We start from the raw sequence: 17,149 nt of genomic DNA, 5'->3' as shown, positions 1-17,149 counted from the left end.
CCCTCTCTCCTATACGCGAGATGCGAGAAAGTAACGGGCGGACCGATCCCTGACAGGGACGGTCGAGACGAGAAACTGCAGCTCGTGGCACATGGAGCCTGGGGTTGCTGAGTTGGCAATGCAGTTGCGACTTGCGAGAGCTTTACAGTAACAACATAGCGGAGACTGATAGCAACAACGGTGACACGCAGTCGATGCAAGCAGCAAGTGGAAACCTGAGGGCGTATTCTGCTTGCGGTTTCTGCTCAGATCTCGTACCATGACTCACAAACGCCAGTAAACGACTTGCCACACATTGCAAAAACACTCTGAGATCTCGCGGGCCTTAACATGGTGTTGCACTCGAAGCCGGATCGCTTGCTCGAGACTTGCGACGAAACGGACGGCAGCGGGAACGGGAACGGGAGCGGGAACGGCATCTCTGCCGCCTAATCCACGCCCTACATCGATCTCTACCGTGTGTGATGGTCCGTCGACGGATCACCCCAACAGTAACCCGTCTACGGGTACCACCTCACGTTTCGTTCCAGAAAATCTGAAAGAATCCCACAGCCCACACACTGCGGCGGACCGCGGAGGGTGACTGCAGGTCCCAATAATATCGGTGACACCCAACTGCCACGTTGGCCAGTCTTCGCTCTTGTGCCTGAATTATCAGCCCTCCCATCGCCCGTCAACGCCGCCGGATCTGGATTGGACTGCAGAAACCACATGGTTTGCTGGCGCTGTCAGCTGTCACCCGCGCCTCTTGGCCAGTTGGGCTTGACTATTGAGGCCCTGAGACGATTGGGGGCGGTGTAAGCCCTTTGACGAGCGAGAGCTTATTCTCGGTCAGGTTCCAGTCCAGGACCACACCGCTGACGGGCCAATCGATGCGTTTGTCGGAACATTTTCCCTCGCTCAATCGATCGGGCCTTTTCCGAACTGCTCGATCCACTGTCTTCATGCCCACCTCGACTACTGATACAGAAGGCAGCGAACCAGCCACGCCAGCTTAACAATTTTCCGTTGTAGAGGCTCTGGTCAAGTTGTTCTGCGGTGTACCCGTTCTTGTTAAAGAAAAGGGTGGAAGCCTCCGGTTTCAAGCATCAATCTAATTCTAGCGCGGTCTCCTAGCTGCGAGACGCCGCAATCGTCCCACGCCCCTTCACCCTCGTTGCTATTTTTTGCCTTGAGGCTGAGTTTTCACGATAACGGTACGGGGTACTTTGCTTGGACTAGCTGACTTACCTCGAGTGGACATGACCCAACCTGCCAACCCTTCGAGCCTTTATTTGGTGACTTGGTCCCAATCACCAGCCACGCCTAGGGCGAATGATTCAAGAATAAGTGGCGCGGGGGCAACATAAATAATCACCGCCAGAGAAGGATTCTCACCCGCGGACCGCAAGAGAGTGACCAGAGCTGTGGGTCAGCATGTCATCACAGTTGCCTCACTGACGGCATTCCTGACTCGTTAAGTCCGATGGCTTCCGCTCTTCGTAACGGGACGCCTCCGGGCTTTCACCCCCGAATTCTGGACCCCGAACCGTCGCCGGCCCTTATCTCTCTGTCTCTGCTCCGGAACGCAGGCGGTAGGACGCCTCGGCAACCACGGCAGTCTGTCGGCCCTATTTTCCTCAATCCGGTGGCATCTCGGGTCCCACTATTGCCTTGTCAGAGACTCATCTGATGGAAGAGGATCTGCGAAATGTGGTCCCCTTCTAGAGCCCACCTAGAACATTTTCTGCGACGCCGTCTTGCTCTGGCGTGTCTAGCTCTCAGGAGTTCAGACAATTGCTGTCGAACCCACTCCCTGTACTGCTCGCGTCATACTCGGCGAGTCTGCTTTAGACAGAAACTTTTGGACTGCAGATACGTCTTAGCCCTGGCTTATCAAGCCCTGCTCGTCCCTGTTGAGGAGCTTCCTCTATTTAGTCGCTCGGCGGAAATGTCATTCGTCAGCCGAGCCGCAAGTGTGGTGCTGGCATCGCTTTTTTTTCAGAATACCGCCGTTAACTGCCCGGTTGACGTCAACAATGCCTGCAGAGAGAGAGAAAACCGCGAGCGATATTCCTTTCTGTTCGTGGATATCTGGCTAGATGTCATTTCTCCCACCCTCGAAGGCTACTTTGCCATCCCAACCTCGAAGGTTTTCGGGTGGGATTCTCAGAGATGCCCGTCGGATATCGTGACCCATGGCATTGCATATCATACGGCACTAACGCAGGGCCAAACGACCGGCCGGACAACTTCGCCCATGCACAGGTTTTTGGCGCTGCTGCCCGAATCGCAACGGCCTTCACTGACCAAAGAAATGAACGTGGTGGGGTAGAACGGGCGCGTGAGGGGAGAAAAGTCGACCGACCGGTTCTCTGCTTCACCGACTTATCTCAAGATCCTAGCCCCTCTAACCAACCTCCTACCCAAGACTCTCCAGCAGGGCCTGCTGTTCCAGGCCTGCATTGTGAAAGCCCCGCTTTACCGGCGCCAGCACACTTGTTGTTTGACCGTCTTGTCGACCAGCTCTTATGCCGTAGAGGCTCTAGTTCATAAGCCTGAATTCACACACCTCTCGTGACTCTTTGGCGGTTTTGGAACGTGAGAGTTCGTTCGGGCAGCAATGTTGACCGGTCGATTTGGAACTTTAAGGCTTTGCTGTTGAACCATTTTAAGAGGAAGGCGGTGAGTCGTTACGTGCATGCTGATAGAGGATGAGTTGAACCGGTGAGGGTGTGTTTACTTTACTCCTCATCGTAGGATATCCGCTCGCCGCTTGGGGTGTTGATGTTCTCGTGGATTCTACTCGGAGGTGCGATGTTTGTGGTATGGTATTGGCCATTGCTCATAGTCTTGTGATGTGAGAACTGGGAACATGGGTGAACATATCTCGAGTTGTGTGGTATCCTCTGAGCTCGCATTATGGGTTTTCGATGACTCCCTTTCCACGTCGAAGATGGGAGAGCAGATGCCCTTTATACGAGGTTGTTTACGTGTGTGCTGTTCCTTGGCGATATTTATATGTATAGAGACATGATGAAGAATACCACGTACTCCCGTTCACCCTTCTGGTCTTATGTGATTGTCCTATGATGTTGATGTGATTGCGTAAGGATGGGTTCAGGAACGAGCTGGGAGGAGGGAAGCTGCAGGTTCCCTGAGTTGAAGGTGACCTTTGTGGTGATGCCTTGTTGGCCTAGGTTGAAAGTCACTGGTCTAACATCGAGTTGGGCTCTATATGGCCATGTCGTCTCGATAATGTCATTGTAGACCTAGGAGATGGAGTACTGCAGAAGCAGAATGGAAATGTTTGAGCGCTAGATCTCTGGTTGTATGGCGGAGGTGGGATTTCTATGTTTCAGAGACTTGCACACTTCGCGCCGATCTTTTTCGCCGCGCGGCAGCTTCAATGGAACAGACTTTTGATGGTATTGGCTTTATGAGGTTGTTTCTGGGCGTGTTCCTCGTAACTATCGGCTCGGTCGTCAATTCTGAGCTTGAATGTTGGCGACGGTTAACAAGTTTGCAGTCTTCCAGCGACGAGGCTAAGCTAGAGAGGACGTAAATCTTGGTATTGAGGTTCAGTGCGGAGTTTGGGGTCTGAAGAGAGTGTTGACTGGCTCGTCGGGCACAACTGACACTTATTTCAGCGGTCCTTAGTATGGTTTGGAGAGGATCTCGAATCGTATTCTGAATTTGCTAGACTTTACCAACGGCGTTGATGAGCTCCCTTGATGGAAGTTATGCCCAGACATGTCTTAACTCTGGGCGAGGAAGAGAATACGAGGGTCAATTGCTTTCTTTGTATGTTGTACTTACCGAGACTGCTTCTTTGAGAGGGCTGGTTTTCGGGTCCTTTCGTGTCCCCTGGCGATCTAGGCCTCTAGCGTATAGGTTGAGCTCATTTTCGAGATTCTTTTGAATCGGTGTCAATCCGGGGCAAGCTGACATTGATAGGACTATCCCTCGCTGTGATCTAGAGATGAGCCACGGTAGCCTTTAGATTTAGACTCAAAGTGAAGCGAAGTGAACGCCCAATAGATACGTCACTTTCCCGATGAAACATGGGTAGAAATAGCCCTCACTTGTACAGGTAAAAGTCCCTCCCATACTTGATGAAGTAGCGCCGTGTGCTGGCTGACGAACAGGTGATCTTATGCCTCCGAGTCCCCGAGCAGAGAGGTAGAAGTAGAGAACGTCTTCAATTGAAGATAGAAACCCTTGACCGAGGCAACGGTCTCAGAAGTGGGATATAAAACCCCTTACGTGATGAGGTCTGCCACGAGGTCTCTTCGATATTGCCAGTCTACCGAGCGCCCATGAATGTTGCTCGTCCGTTGGCCGAGACCTAGGTCTTATAATCTCTCGGCTTCATTCATGACATTAGGAGTCTCATGACAGCGAGTTGATTCTGGATTTCTGCCGTTACACAACGGGAAGGAGCTCTGTGCCTTCCTCCTTCGTCTATAGCGCTTGGTTATCCATCGCCAATATACCTCTATTTAAGGCACTCAAATCGACCAAGTGACTTAGCCTAGGGCCCAACATAAGTCCAGAAGCTACACTACCTAAGAGAACATTCTGGCTTCCCTAACCTCTCGATTAGTGATAATGTGTGCTCTTTAGACCTACGGCGGGCATTATATAGTTAACCTCATACCCCCGTTGGTCTTCCTCTCCCCTTAGAGTATTCGATTCGGTACTTGTATAGTACGACGAGAGATAGCTATCGGCAGGCGGTGATTAAAAAGAGTTACGTGAACTGAACTGACTAACGAGGCATGAATCAGAAGAACCGACTTCGTTACTTCATGGTCCACCATGCCGAACAATTGATGAAGCAGGTCATCAATGAGCGAGCTATTCAACTCGTGAAGAAGCCCACCGCAAAGGCAGACACCTTGGCGAGCCACCTTAGCCAGCGACCCCGGCACTTAGACGTTTGAATACCCACTTACCAGCCGGCCCCTGAACTTCATAGCAACGACTTCGATCTTCCTGCGCGTATCCCGAGCGCCATGCCTGCTACCTCTTCTGAACCCCTTATAGCCTCTCACCTGCATGGATGATGCCATACTGCTTCGTATTAAGTACAAAGAAACGAACCGTACGGAGAGTGCTGGCTGAAGCTGAGACCTGCAGCCGGCTCTAGGCTGTTCAAGTACTCTGAAGTGACTTGATTGTACGCACTAGTTTCGTTGAAACTCTTGATATATCTAGCAGATTGGCCCGGTTCTGTTGCCGGTCAACTATAGTCTGTCGTTCTTCGAATCAAGCTTTCTTATATGTGGTAACGAATCAAGGCAAGTTGGCGATTCGACCAAAACACTTGTTGAAGTCACGTCAAGAGCTTTTTCCGTCTCTAGTTCGTCTGCCGCGATATGCTCCTTAGACCTAACACCGTTAAAAGTCGATTCGTATTTCTCCTAAATGGTAGATAGGCTCGTGAACACAAAATCCAGAACCTTGGGTCGGTTTCTTTTAGTCTTCACAGCAAAGTCTCCCTGAATTCAAATACTACTTGAACTCATAGACTGAGCTCTTCGCATTCACTTGTCTCCTAGTCAAAATTTTCACCCGAAATCCATCATCAGCCACGCGTCCTAAGTTCAATTCGAGAATCCACTTTGTTTCTCTCCCCTTTTTACTGCTGAGAGAGTATTCTTCATGTATTAAACACTGAGGACAGGGGCCTCTGAGCTATTATTTATTGATCCCGAGCTATTTCCCCAAGCTGCCGGGTCAGGGCCCTGGTCATGAAGACCTTCTATCCTTTGAGCTGTCTCGGTGGTCTGCGAGATACACGAGTACCTGAACGCTAAAAGGCACGGTATGGCAATTAACAAGGAGCTCTGCAACAACCTCGAAGACAATCGAGCGAGCTGCACATGTTGGATATGCTCAGCCCTCGGCGTCTTCTGGACCAGTACAAAAGGCTTCACCAGCTACTTTACGCAACCGTGGCCACCGTGATCTTATGCCTGTCACGCCGAGCGAAAGCTTGAAGATAATGCCGCGTTTCGATCCGAAACAGCCTGTAAACACAATGACGGAGGAGCCATATCTGAGGAGACCTGTATGCCCTCAAGTTCCTGTCCTGGGGAAACCATCATGTCGGTATGTGAGGCGATGCCCTCGGGCCAAGTACTTCACGATGACGATACGCTCTGTTGGCGGCTCATTCGGACACCACATTAAGGGCACCAAGTCTCGGCCAGCAGCAGATTTAGAAGTATCAACGCATTGAAGGGCTCCGATTGTTGCAGATCAAAGTCAGGGGTGACGCGGGAAGGCAGGAAACCATGTCGAAGCCGGTCGTGGAGCAGAAGTCAAATCGTTTCTCTCCAGGCAATTGTACCGCACGCCTATACTAATCGACCAATGTGGACATACCTTGGGGAACATCAGTACTGATTGCATGAGAAGATTCACATATCTGAGCATTTGTTCTTGGAGTTGACCAGGGGACTTCATTGGCAAGACTCGAAAATCTTTGAAATGAGCCAGAGCGATATCCACTCATGGTTTATCCTGAGATGTGCTGAATGTTGAGACCCGGTCATGTCAAGTCAGTCTTCAAAGTCTGTTTATTTGAGGTCATCCACTTACACGAGCGACGCATGAAAACCCGTCCCCCCCTTCCCTCTTACGGAAAGCGTAGTCTTCCTTTTATTGTCCGCTGTCTTTGGAAGGAGCACAATGTATTCACTGTTATCAAGTTGTTAGGAAGTTTTTCATGTTGTCAGGGGCTTTAAGTTTGAGAGAGTCACGTAAGTCAAGTGTGAGTCGGACTGACGACCGTATCCGTATGAGGAAGTCGACATGAAGTTGAAGTTTTGTGATCGTTTGGTCAACCCAGGAACATGCGTGGGGAGGAGCATGCTAGATGAGCACTGCCATCATGGTTTCAGAACTCACTCAAAGGATCGTGAAAGAGATCAAGTTCTCTACCGTGGGGCTAAGACAGAGCCAGCATTGTGTAGATGTTTGATGAGGTTTGACTAGCACGCTTGGAGTATACGATATGCAGAAGCGGCCTGTCTCAGTTAATTACGCTCCGTGGACAAGTTGTTGCTCGGATTGAAAGAGGATCTTACGTGTATACAAAGACATTGGCTTGTAAGTTCGAACTTGCTGGCTCGTCGTTTGTGAGTCTAGAAGTCTGTGATTCGTTTCAAGCAAGCGGCATGGTATTCTTCTCTTGCTAAGCGTGGGTCCGCCTTGATCGCGTAGGTCACTATAACCTAGCTTTGATGCCCTCATTGCATGGTTTGCGCTTATTCAGCACTTCAACTTGAGATATCCCGACTTCTCGTCAGGGGTGTTAAGTTTGGGGTGCTAAGCACCTGTACAAAATATGCAGAGGTGCTGAACCGTACAAACCCTCAGCAATTGTAAGCGACAAATTGAAGGGTGAGAAATGCTCCAGATAGTCAAGTGCTTTCACTGGGTCTTCATTCCAAAAGAGGATTGTGTCAAGAAGCTCATCACCATATCCGTTTTGGAGACAAGCCCAATGACTGACTGAGCGCCCGCAGGTAGTGCCATGCTATCGGACCAGAAGCAGATGACAATGGGTGCTCCTTGATACAATTGCCAGGCCTGTCCCATGAGCTTCTGATATACTGGTTTCTCTTTAGTCGGCGATAACTCATTCATCTATCTTCACTTCTCTGCAGACCCGAACCAGTGCTTGGCAGCAGATGATTGTCACGAAGAAAGCGTTAAGCGGCTCTCCACAGGACATTCCAAGATGTTCAACCACATTGGAAGACAGCTCTTGCCTGATGAATTGCCTACCCGCCTCAACTGAACACCTTGGGCTGGCATGGGCTGCTCTTGCAAGTCTTCAAACGCCACACTGATCGATGGGAAAGCACACGCAGCTAGGCATCTGCCATGTTTCCAGTGATGTACTCAGGAGGCGGGAGGGAGAGACATTCTCTCTTGCTGAATTGAACTTGATTTCCTTTTGCGTCACTGGCGATTTGCTCATCACACTTCAGGGCTCACCAGGCTACCGATAGGGCTTACTCCCACCTCGTATTTCGACATGTCCAGAATACCTCCCCAACAACAGGGCATCAGTCATGGGCTATCGGGTTGAACATGCCGAGCAGCAACAACTTGATCCGAAGGTCCGTCACTAGGCAATGAACGGTGTAGAACAAGTAGTCTCGAGTGAGCAAGAAATCCAGCGACTTACCCGAATCGAAGGTCGAGCCGGATGTAGTCCCTCCCGAAGCACGGCATATGTGGCAGCATCAACAGAGTAGAGCAGGCATCAAATATGACATCCACAACACCTGCCCAGCACACATCGACCACGGATACCAGCATGCGGCATCGCAGCCATCGCGGAACACAGCGTCTGGCACTTGCGGGGAAAGAACACCGGTCAAGCTCCGTCATAGGACGGCGCTGGTGCGCCGTTGGCTGGTCGATAGCCGGATGCCCCTTCCCAACTCACCGTCTGCCTTGTTTGACGGCACGACTTGCCCTTGCGGACACCGAAGCCACGGCCAGCACGGCAGGCATACCTAGTGCAGATTGCTCCTCCTGCGGCGGATGTCCTGCCTCATGTACGGTCCGCGGAGTACCAGCTCCTGCAAATCCGTTGTATTCCCATCTTCCTCCCCATCCCATCGGCCGCCCTACGATATGCCGTCTTCATCACACAACATCCCAACAGCATAAGGTGGCCTGCGTCCAGCTTGTCCCACGCACCAACGCAAGGTCTGTTACCTCAGCCATGCAAGAAACCCCCATTCAGAAGGCCAAAGTACCTGATACACTTAGCAACCGCTCTCACAAATGCTTTATCTTTTCTCCTTCTCCCCACCGCCCACTCTCCTCTGCGATTCGTCCATGCCACGCGTCCCTTGGATCCCACTAACAAGACCAAAGTTACCAAACCAACCGCCGCCATCACGCGCGCCAGATTAGAGAAGAGCTAATGCCGACCGAGACTTAAGCACCGCCCATCAGGTCCAGCTGGGTCACATCTTATACGACCCCCCACCCCCAAAAAGCGAGCGCGAGAAGAAAGACAACGCATTGTCTGACCCAACCAGCAAGAAGCGACGGCGCATCTCGAGTATCCCAGCGCGAAGGAGGAACCCGCATGACAGGCCTCCCTCCTGCTGCCTGCTGCCGACCTACCCGCTTCCACCGCCGTCTTGGCAAATGCTTGACTCAATGTCGGGTTCTTCTCCTGGGACCGCGCAAGGCCTCTATTAGGTCTTCCAGCTCGTCTTTTCCTCCGGCTCATCGGACCCGATTAAGGATGCCCGTTTTCGGACCGACAGAGAGACGGTGTGAAATGCTGTAGCCACCTGCCTGGCGGCCAACTCTCCAAAAGGTGGGCTCCGAATCCAGTCACCGTTACCATCCTCAAATGGGATTCCCAGATGGGGGTCAAACCCCGGTATATCCGTGTTTGCCGTCAGAAGGAAGAACATGAGGAGAGGGGGTACCAGCAGGCTCAGCAAGCCCCGAGGCATAACGACGCCGACTTGGCGCGGCTCACGCTCGCCACAAGAACACCGGAGGAATGACGTCTCCGCGCCGTCGCGGGCATGGTCCTGCACCTGCAAAGCAGCACACAAGTACGCGGAAATGATCCACACACCGCCGCCGCCCGCGCAAACTCCCGGCCATGATGGGCAAGGGGAAATACCCGTTGCCAAGACTGTCATCAGTTTTCGGTCCCGCGTCTCTCGATCTCGCAGTGTGTGACGGTCATGGACTAAAACGGATGTCCTGGGGTAGTTGGCCTTTCTAGTTACCCACAACACTACAGCACATGCATTCTTGATTCCCTTTCTTATGCGACGCTATACTAACCTGACCGCTGAGGTGGAATGAAGAAGGAGGATGACGGGGTCACTCGGTGCAGCAGCTAAGAAGCGCCGCTTCATCTCTCGCTGTTCCATCGCCAACTCACGCGCAACACTCGGGAAGGGATGCCCATCGATGGTTGCTGAATCCCATATTTCCCGCATCAGACCGACCCCTTGAAGCGCGTGCATAATCGCGCATGGCCTCTCTTTGCCAGTCGGTTGCGGTCGCGGCCTTCCCAGCGTGGTATTGACGGAAGCCAGCAGCACCACATGCTGCTACTGCTGCTACAATATCAACAGCGAGATAAACTCACTATTCAAGACTAGGAATCCGAGGAGGGGTACCGGGAGAAAGGGAAGGGAGGGGGCGTGTACCCACACTAACTACAGACAAACCAGACACACGGAAAACCCTCCATCCAACGAGAGAATACCGCGGGAAGAGACGCCGTCGAATCACTCTTGCTAGCTGTGAGACTGGAAACCTGAGACGTGGGATGCACACAGGGCTGGGCTGACGGGCTTTGTCGGCCATCAGCTGGTCGTAACGTAGCTCTACTTCAGTCAGCCAGTCGCCCATTTTCATTCCCCCTAGCAGCCCGCAGGTTAGCAGCAATCACTTGCCGAGGGGTCGGGTCGTCGTCGCCCGTCCCAGGATTCCCAAACAGGCTTTTCGCGGCGACCTAGGCTAAGAGATGACGGTACAGTACTTCCAGTCATCCGGGCAGCTCATCGTACCTACACAGTAGACTCTAAAAGGGACGAGGATATCGAGAAAAAGGCGGGGAAAATCAAGATTCATTGGATCCGCCAGCCGGCTGATTGGATCGCATACACATCCGCATACAACATGTTTTCCCAGCTCGGCTGATTCCAGCAGCTTGGCAACGGATCGGTGACGGTGGTGACGGACGTTGCAAGAGAAGAAAACGTCGTGCTCAGGTTGTTGTGTTTCCTTGCGCTGGGTACCGTTTCATTCACCCCTCTCCGCCTCTTCCTCAGCTGAGCCTGCTGCTGCTGCTGCTGCTGCTGACCTTTGTCCCTTGCCCAGCCTAGCTTCCGAGTTTACTTCTCCCGCGACATTGGCTGCCGCTGTTGGTTGTCTGCGCCGCTGGGGATGAAGGAGGTCAAGTACGTCAGGAAGAAGTAAGATAATTATGCTTCGAGGTACTCCGTATTTCTAGAGACATTGCGCATCTGCGGGGGGAGGCATTGGAAGTTTGCCCGAGTTTGATCCCATCCTCTCCCCCCCTCCTCCAGGTCGTATCGAGACAAACTTGGCGAATCCTTCAATGAGAGCCAGATAGTCTTGGGTCTCGTAGGTAGGCACGAGTTCCTCCGATTTCACGCACGCAAGAGTAGGTATACCACACATTAAAGTTAACTTTTGTTTGCATTGTAAACTGCAAGGAGCTTCTTTCTAGGAGTGCTTTTGATCTATCCCGTGACCGACTGTCAAAGAACGTATCGTCCCCAACTCTCTGGTTCATTGTGCCTCCCCTCGGGACGTGGTCCGCCAATCCCTTGTAGTCCCGTTCCCTGCACTACGCGGGCGCACATCACCATTGAACTTCGCTTGTGTCTGGCGCGCGCATAGTATCAAAGAAGGTAATTTGATTATGTACGTCGATGCACCACCCCTGGGCCTCTTCTAGAGCCAGAGATGGCCGTTCTTGTTTCTGGTGTGCATGCACCCACACACAGGCATCTTTGTAAACTCGCAACACGGCATATCATAGCCGATGTTGCTGTTCCCAGGTAATTATGGGCTGTATTCAAACACAAATCAAGGCCGATCCTTTCCACGCCTTATTGGGCCCTTTTCCTGGAGCCTCTGTGAACGCCAATTGTAAAAGTTGAAAAAAAAAAATGTCTTTCTGCATGCTCATATGCTGGAACCGATTCCAAAGGATAGAACCGCAGCTATGCAGAAAAACAAACATGTAATGAGTCGTACAGTCGTGTCCGGGTGCAGTCAATAACCCGACTGGCCTGGCATCTTTCCAAGTGAGTGGCCGTGGCTCTCCAGTGGCAGATGGTTGTGGCAAAACACCCTCTTGGTGTTGAGCTGTGCACTGCCCTTCTTGGTAGCGTCAATGAGAAGAGCTGGGTCGTCGTAGTTCTCAAGCTGGCAGCACTCAATGTTCTTGACCCAACGATGGTTGGCGATTTCCGAGATGGTGGCGCGCTTTGCGGGGTTGGGGTTGAGCATTGAGAGGAGCACACGACGAAGTGCTGGCGGGGAGACGAATCCATCAAAGGCATTGAAGAATGGGTAGTCCGACTCGGTTATGCGCGATCCAGGCTCAGGGTGCTTGGCTTCCCACTTCTGCCATCCCTTGAGCAGCTCAGCATATTGAGGGTTTCCCTTAACCTCGGCCTTACTCCAGATATTTCCTCCGAAAGTCACGTAAATCATGACAATCGCCGCGCTCCACACATCGAGACCTCGCGGGTCATACTCGGTCTCCTTCAGAAGCACCTCAGGTGCCGTGTACGGCTCGCTGCCACACATGCCAGGCTTGCACAGACGGATTTCGGCGCACATGCCCTTGCCACACTGGCCGCCAGCTTCTCTGAAGCCGGGGTGGTGGCCAGTGAAGACTTCTGAGACACCAAAGTCGGTGATCTTGAGCTTGCTGTCTTTGGTGATGAGAAGGTTCTCGAGTTTGATGTCACGGTGAGCAATACCGTTGCTGTGAAGATAGTTGATTCCCTGGACAAGTTGCTTGAACAGGCAGAGGCGATCAGGAAGTCTCGCTGGATCTTGGAGGTACTTCTTTGCAATCAATCCAAAGAGATCACCCTCCGAGCAATACTCCATAATGTGGTTCCAACGACCGTGATCGGTGCAAAGCCGGATCGTCTCGACAACGTTGGGGTGGTGCAAGCTCTTGGCGATGCTGTACTCAGACTTAATCTTCTTCTCGTATTCTTCTTGCGTCTCTTGCTTTCTCTTGGCTCTGAACTCCTTGACCGCATAGAGCTCATTAGGGCACCCCTTTCGGCTCATCATAGTGACCTTGGAAGTGGCACCCTTTCCGAGATGTTTGCCATGGCGGCCAAACTTGGATAGGTACTCAAATTCCGCAAGGAGGTCGGCGACATCGACTTGGAAGTCGTCCGGGAGACTCAAGCTCATGCGTCGAGCCTTGACACCAACACCAGCGTCAGGCATCTGAGCCCATGGAGACGATCCCTCCAAGGGAAGAACAGGGTTATCTGAGTGAGGATTGGGTGCAGACGCTAGATGACGGCTCTTCACGCGGCCCTCGAAACTGCTGGCTCGTCTTCTGCCCAAGACAGGCTTGACCTTCTCGGCGTGCTTTTCCCGTCCGGAAACATTGGCGCCGACGAAGTTGACAGCGCGTCCTCGTAGGTTAAGGCCGGTGGAAGCCCTGTTCTTCTTCTTGAAGTCATCTTGAGTAGGCATGTGCGAAGACTGCTTGTAGGAAGAAATGGTGTCTACAGGAGAACCTGGAGACGGAGGTGAGTTAGACCTCGTGGTAGTGTGTGACTTGTTCATTGAGAATCGTCTACGATTTGAGGGTGCTGTGTCAATCAATGCACTCTCGGAGGAGACGTCGTTGGACTGGTCCAAGGTAAATCCGAGATCTGGTCTGTTTTGGGATGAGTTGGATCGTCGAAAGATGCTGGACATTGTCCGCTTAAAGCTTGAAGTCGAGCCGCGAGTGGGCCGTCTTGACAGCGGAGTTGGTGGCGGTTCTTGGTCAGCAGCAGATTCGGCTGCAGTTGAAGGGTTAATAGCAGTGGTAGCTTTCGGTGTGAGGTCTGACTTTGCAGGCGAAACCGAAGGTGTGGGTGCGGTGTCAACCAAGAGAGGCTTCGGAGTGGTCTGCACCTGGTGGGCAGCGGTGAGATTGATGTCGTGATGGTCCTGACTAGGACGGGTGGTAAACTCTTGGGATTGTCTCCCACTGCTGATGGGGGTCACAGGTTCATTCGGAGACTCGCTTTCGGACTCATCGGCTTCTTCGAGGATGGGAGAAGTAAGATCGGTAGGAAATTGACGGGGAGACGAGGACAGGCTACTCGAGTTTTGTTGCTCGGCGGAATGTTGCTTGTCTAGAATCGCAAGCGTTTATTAGCGACGGACGCCTTCAAGGGTGCTGCGGACGGAAACAGGGCGGGTTGGAAACAGCTGCTGAATGACGGAGGTGCAGCCAGGGTGCAATGACCACCAGACGTGTGTGAACGTACCTTGGGGGATGGGAGCGGGCTGGGGCACCGCCATGCTGGTGCTGGTGAGGACGGTCGCCATCGCTGTTCGGAGTGTGGCCGGTGGGCACAAGGACAACGGAGGAGGGTGCTCTGATCAAGGATGGGCCAATACGTAATTGGGCCACACACCACCGAGAGAGAACGCTTGGTGCTGGTGCTGGTATCGGTACCAGTTGGTTTCTGGGAGGGCCAAGTCGGTAGGTAGTATAGTCCGCGGCGTTTCCGAGGGGTCTCCAATTCTTTGGCCTGGGCCTTGACGAATGGAGGGGGGGTTTGGTTGGGCGACGTGCGAGTAGTGTGTCCCCCAATTATCGGTCCTGAAGCACCAACGTGAAAGTCGAACTAAGCGATAAGTCGAGTCCAAAGCTGGCGAGGTGGGTTTATTGTAGGAGAAATCGGGAGGCTTGTAGGCCAAAATCCGAAGACGCAAAGGAAAGGGAAAACAAGAGAGTTGGGGTTTCTTGGTCTTTATCCCATTGCTTGAGGCTGCTGCATGCGTTTATTCTGCGTCGGGATGTTGTCCGGCGTTGGTGGATTTCTGTGTCGAATCAGAACCACGACGAGGCTTTTTCGAGTACAGAAGCGACTGCAAAATCAGAATAGCTAGACTGGCTCTGTGATCCGTGTATACGTCCTTGTCGAACGGGAAGCTGTACGTGACTGCACACGCGAGCGTATGCGGTTCTTGGTGTAAGGTGTTGGGAGAAGCAGGCAAGGTGAAAGTCGGGTCCAGGTCCTTGTCGAAGGAATTCGTCTTGGTATCAGAGTGACTTGCGTTTGGTTTGTAGAAGACTGCAGGTGCCAGAGGAGGTATATGTAGAAAAGCAAAGTGAATTGCCGATCGACGTCTTTTTCGTTGGTGAATGTTGTCTTGGTATTGACCAAGGTAGACGACCGTGATGAGGTAAAAGTTTGAGGTGTTTGGGATGGATATTAGTCGAGGATTAGGTCAGAGGAAGAGTAGAAAGAGAGGAGAAGAGGGCATGAAAATAATTCAGGCGTCCATCCTTATTCCGTCCTGGTCTTGGGAGGTGGGAAGGCTGCGAGTTTTGAATCGTCTCGCAGGGGAAGATAAGTCGCGGTAGTAGGGGGGATGGAACGGGTTCTCGATTTGGATGAAGACAAGCTCGAAGAAGGACCCCGCCGCTGCGCTTAGAGGGGCGTGGGAGTTGGAAAGAGGGAGAAAAAAAGACGCTCAAGAGAGAGAGAGCTATTTTCCGCTTCGGCCGGGTGTGGGAGTGGAAGATTGTACTGTATGAAAGTGGATGGGGGAAAAAGTTGGGTGCACCAAGTTGGAGGACTAGGGACTGTGGACCGGGGGAAGAAAGTGAGAGTGGAGGGTCTGCAGTTACAGTTGCAGATGTGCAGGTGCAGACAGGTCAAGGTCAGTCAGGTACGGGGTACGAAAGCGCGGGTGGAAGAAACGCCATGTATCTTTTACTTTTGTTGTTTTCTGGCACTCGCTCACCACTCTGCGGCCAGCCCCGGTTGGGAACCTCGAAGAAACGATGTACGGATAATCACAATACCTTAGACGGTAGGTACTGGATCCTTTGGTGGTGAGACTGAGAAGGGATACTCCGATACACTCACAGCAATTAGAAAATGGCATCCAATGGGACGGAGAGGTTCTGGTGGCGGCATGCTTTCCTTCCTCCTGAGGCCTTCTTGGAAAACAGAAACAAAAACGGCAAGTGCACACAGGCAAAAGGGAGGCAGGCAAGAGCAACCAACAAAAAAGTAAGTACCTACCTTACCTTTTACATGAAAGATGGAAGCCAAGGCAAGTACGGATACCTTTCCCTCACATCTACACTGCTTCCTCTGGAATACATGCTCCGTACACACATGCCACTGCGTTAATCTCATCGACGGCATTCTGGGCGATGCAGCAAAATGAAGAGCAACGCTTGGCATCCTCCATCCTCTCGACAAGCGTCAACGAAAGCAACAATAATACAACCTACGCTGCAGTTTCTGTCCACAAGTTCTAGCCAAGCCCAGACTACGCCAGTGTCCAATATCCCACGTCCATTCAGCAAGCCGTATTCGCGAAGGTTGCGGCCAAGACGGTGCGCAGCCAAGAAACGACCATAGACACAAAAGAGCACGAAGCGTTACCTACCAGCAACAAATTGTCACTCAGTATCCGTACGCACTACGTAGTAATCTCTACCTTACCTCACGTTTGTCTACAGATACTCCGTACCCAGTACTCCATACACAGCATGAATGATGGGATGGGACCGGAGAACGCCCTCGAGTGGGGACCGTTTCTCTGGGGGCACTTGGGGCTTCCATGCACCCATCTGAGGGACCCACCCGACTGACAAGACACCCTCATCTCACAAATTCTCACCCACCTGGCTCGCTCACTCTCACCACTCTCTCACTCTCACTCTCACTGCTCAGTCCCGGTTTACCTCATCAGTCTCTCTTCCATGCTTCTCAAACCTAAGCTCACGGTTCACCTGCAAAGTACAGGCTACGGTCCCTCATCGGCCCTTGTCACCCAAGGGCCAACACCGACGAGCCCTGCCCTACCCTGCCATCCGGATCCTGTCCACCCCTCCATTTTTGGTCTGGTGCTCTGTGCGTCTAGCTTGCACTGCACCTCAACCCGCGCACCAAAGCACATCAGACGGGACGGCATTCTGTGCCTATCATCGGCTGCTGCACAAGACTGGAGCATCACCCTGCGACTTCGCACCATGCAGTCCTTAAGCAGTATGCAATACTCCCTCCTCTGCCATTCGCCCAAGGCCAAGGCTTCACCACCTCGTGGTCCGGACCTGGCCGAGGAGAAAAGTGATTGAATTCAGAGACCGCGGATCCTGCCAGGAACACAACCATGAAGTGGCCACCAGGGCGAACAAGAATCGCCCGAAACCGCGGGTCGTGGAACCCGGAAAGAAGCCCCAATGGAACATGAAGAAATGTCCAACTACGTGTTTTTTTCTGCTCGACAAGCCGACGGTGTCAAATTGCCAACCATGACAAGCAACGATCAACATGAGCGGGTACGGAGACCGTACGGAGACCAAAAAAAACACCAATGTCTCCCAGAAGACTTCCTAGGAGACATC

At 52.4% G+C, this 17,149-nt stretch overlaps 5 protein-coding genes across 5 annotated transcripts; 3 read left to right on the top strand and 2 right to left on the bottom strand.

The window, feature by feature from the left end:
* Positions 1-8,269: 8,269 nt before the first annotated feature.
* Positions 8,270-8,875, top strand: CTAM01_06292 (uncharacterized protein; the record flags this gene model as incomplete). The annotated part of the gene is made up of 2 exons (XM_060522319.1): positions 8,270-8,715; positions 8,779-8,875. 2 exons carry the CDS (start codon positions 8,270-8,272, stop codon positions 8,873-8,875), a joined length of 543 nt encoding a protein of 180 aa, XP_060383047.1.
* Positions 8,876-9,215: 340 nt separating this feature from the next.
* CTAM01_06291 (uncharacterized protein) lies at positions 9,216-9,677 on the bottom strand (the record flags this gene model as incomplete). Its single annotated transcript, XM_060522318.1, has 1 exon — positions 9,216-9,677. The coding sequence occupies one exon, from the start codon at positions 9,675-9,677 to the stop codon at positions 9,216-9,218; it is 462 nt and encodes a 153-aa protein (XP_060383046.1).
* Positions 9,678-11,796: 2,119 nt separating this feature from the next.
* Positions 11,797-14,103, bottom strand: CTAM01_06290 (uncharacterized protein; the record flags this gene model as incomplete). Its single annotated transcript, XM_060522317.1, has 2 exons — positions 11,797-13,907; positions 14,043-14,103. 2 exons carry the CDS (start codon positions 14,101-14,103, stop codon positions 11,797-11,799), a joined length of 2,172 nt encoding a protein of 723 aa, XP_060383045.1.
* A 1,856-nt stretch (positions 14,104-15,959) lies between these two features.
* Positions 15,960-16,160, top strand: CTAM01_06289 (uncharacterized protein; the record flags this gene model as incomplete). The annotated part of the gene is made up of 1 exon (XM_060522316.1): positions 15,960-16,160. One exon carries the CDS (start codon positions 15,960-15,962, stop codon positions 16,158-16,160), a length of 201 nt encoding a protein of 66 aa, XP_060383044.1.
* A 344-nt stretch (positions 16,161-16,504) lies between these two features.
* On the top strand, positions 16,505-16,879 carry CTAM01_06288 (uncharacterized protein; the record flags this gene model as incomplete). Its single annotated transcript, XM_060522315.1, has 1 exon — positions 16,505-16,879. The coding sequence occupies one exon, from the start codon at positions 16,505-16,507 to the stop codon at positions 16,877-16,879; it is 375 nt and encodes a 124-aa protein (XP_060383043.1).
* Positions 16,880-17,149: the final 270 nt, after the last annotated feature.

The sequence above is a fragment of the Colletotrichum tamarilloi genome (assembly GCF_030869305.1).
Source record: "Colletotrichum tamarilloi strain Tom-12 chromosome Unknown Scaffold_17.1, whole genome shotgun sequence".
NCBI classification, from domain to species: domain Eukaryota; kingdom Fungi; phylum Ascomycota; class Sordariomycetes; order Glomerellales; family Glomerellaceae; genus Colletotrichum; species Colletotrichum tamarilloi.
This window is presented reverse-complemented; position numbering and strand designations above follow the sequence as displayed.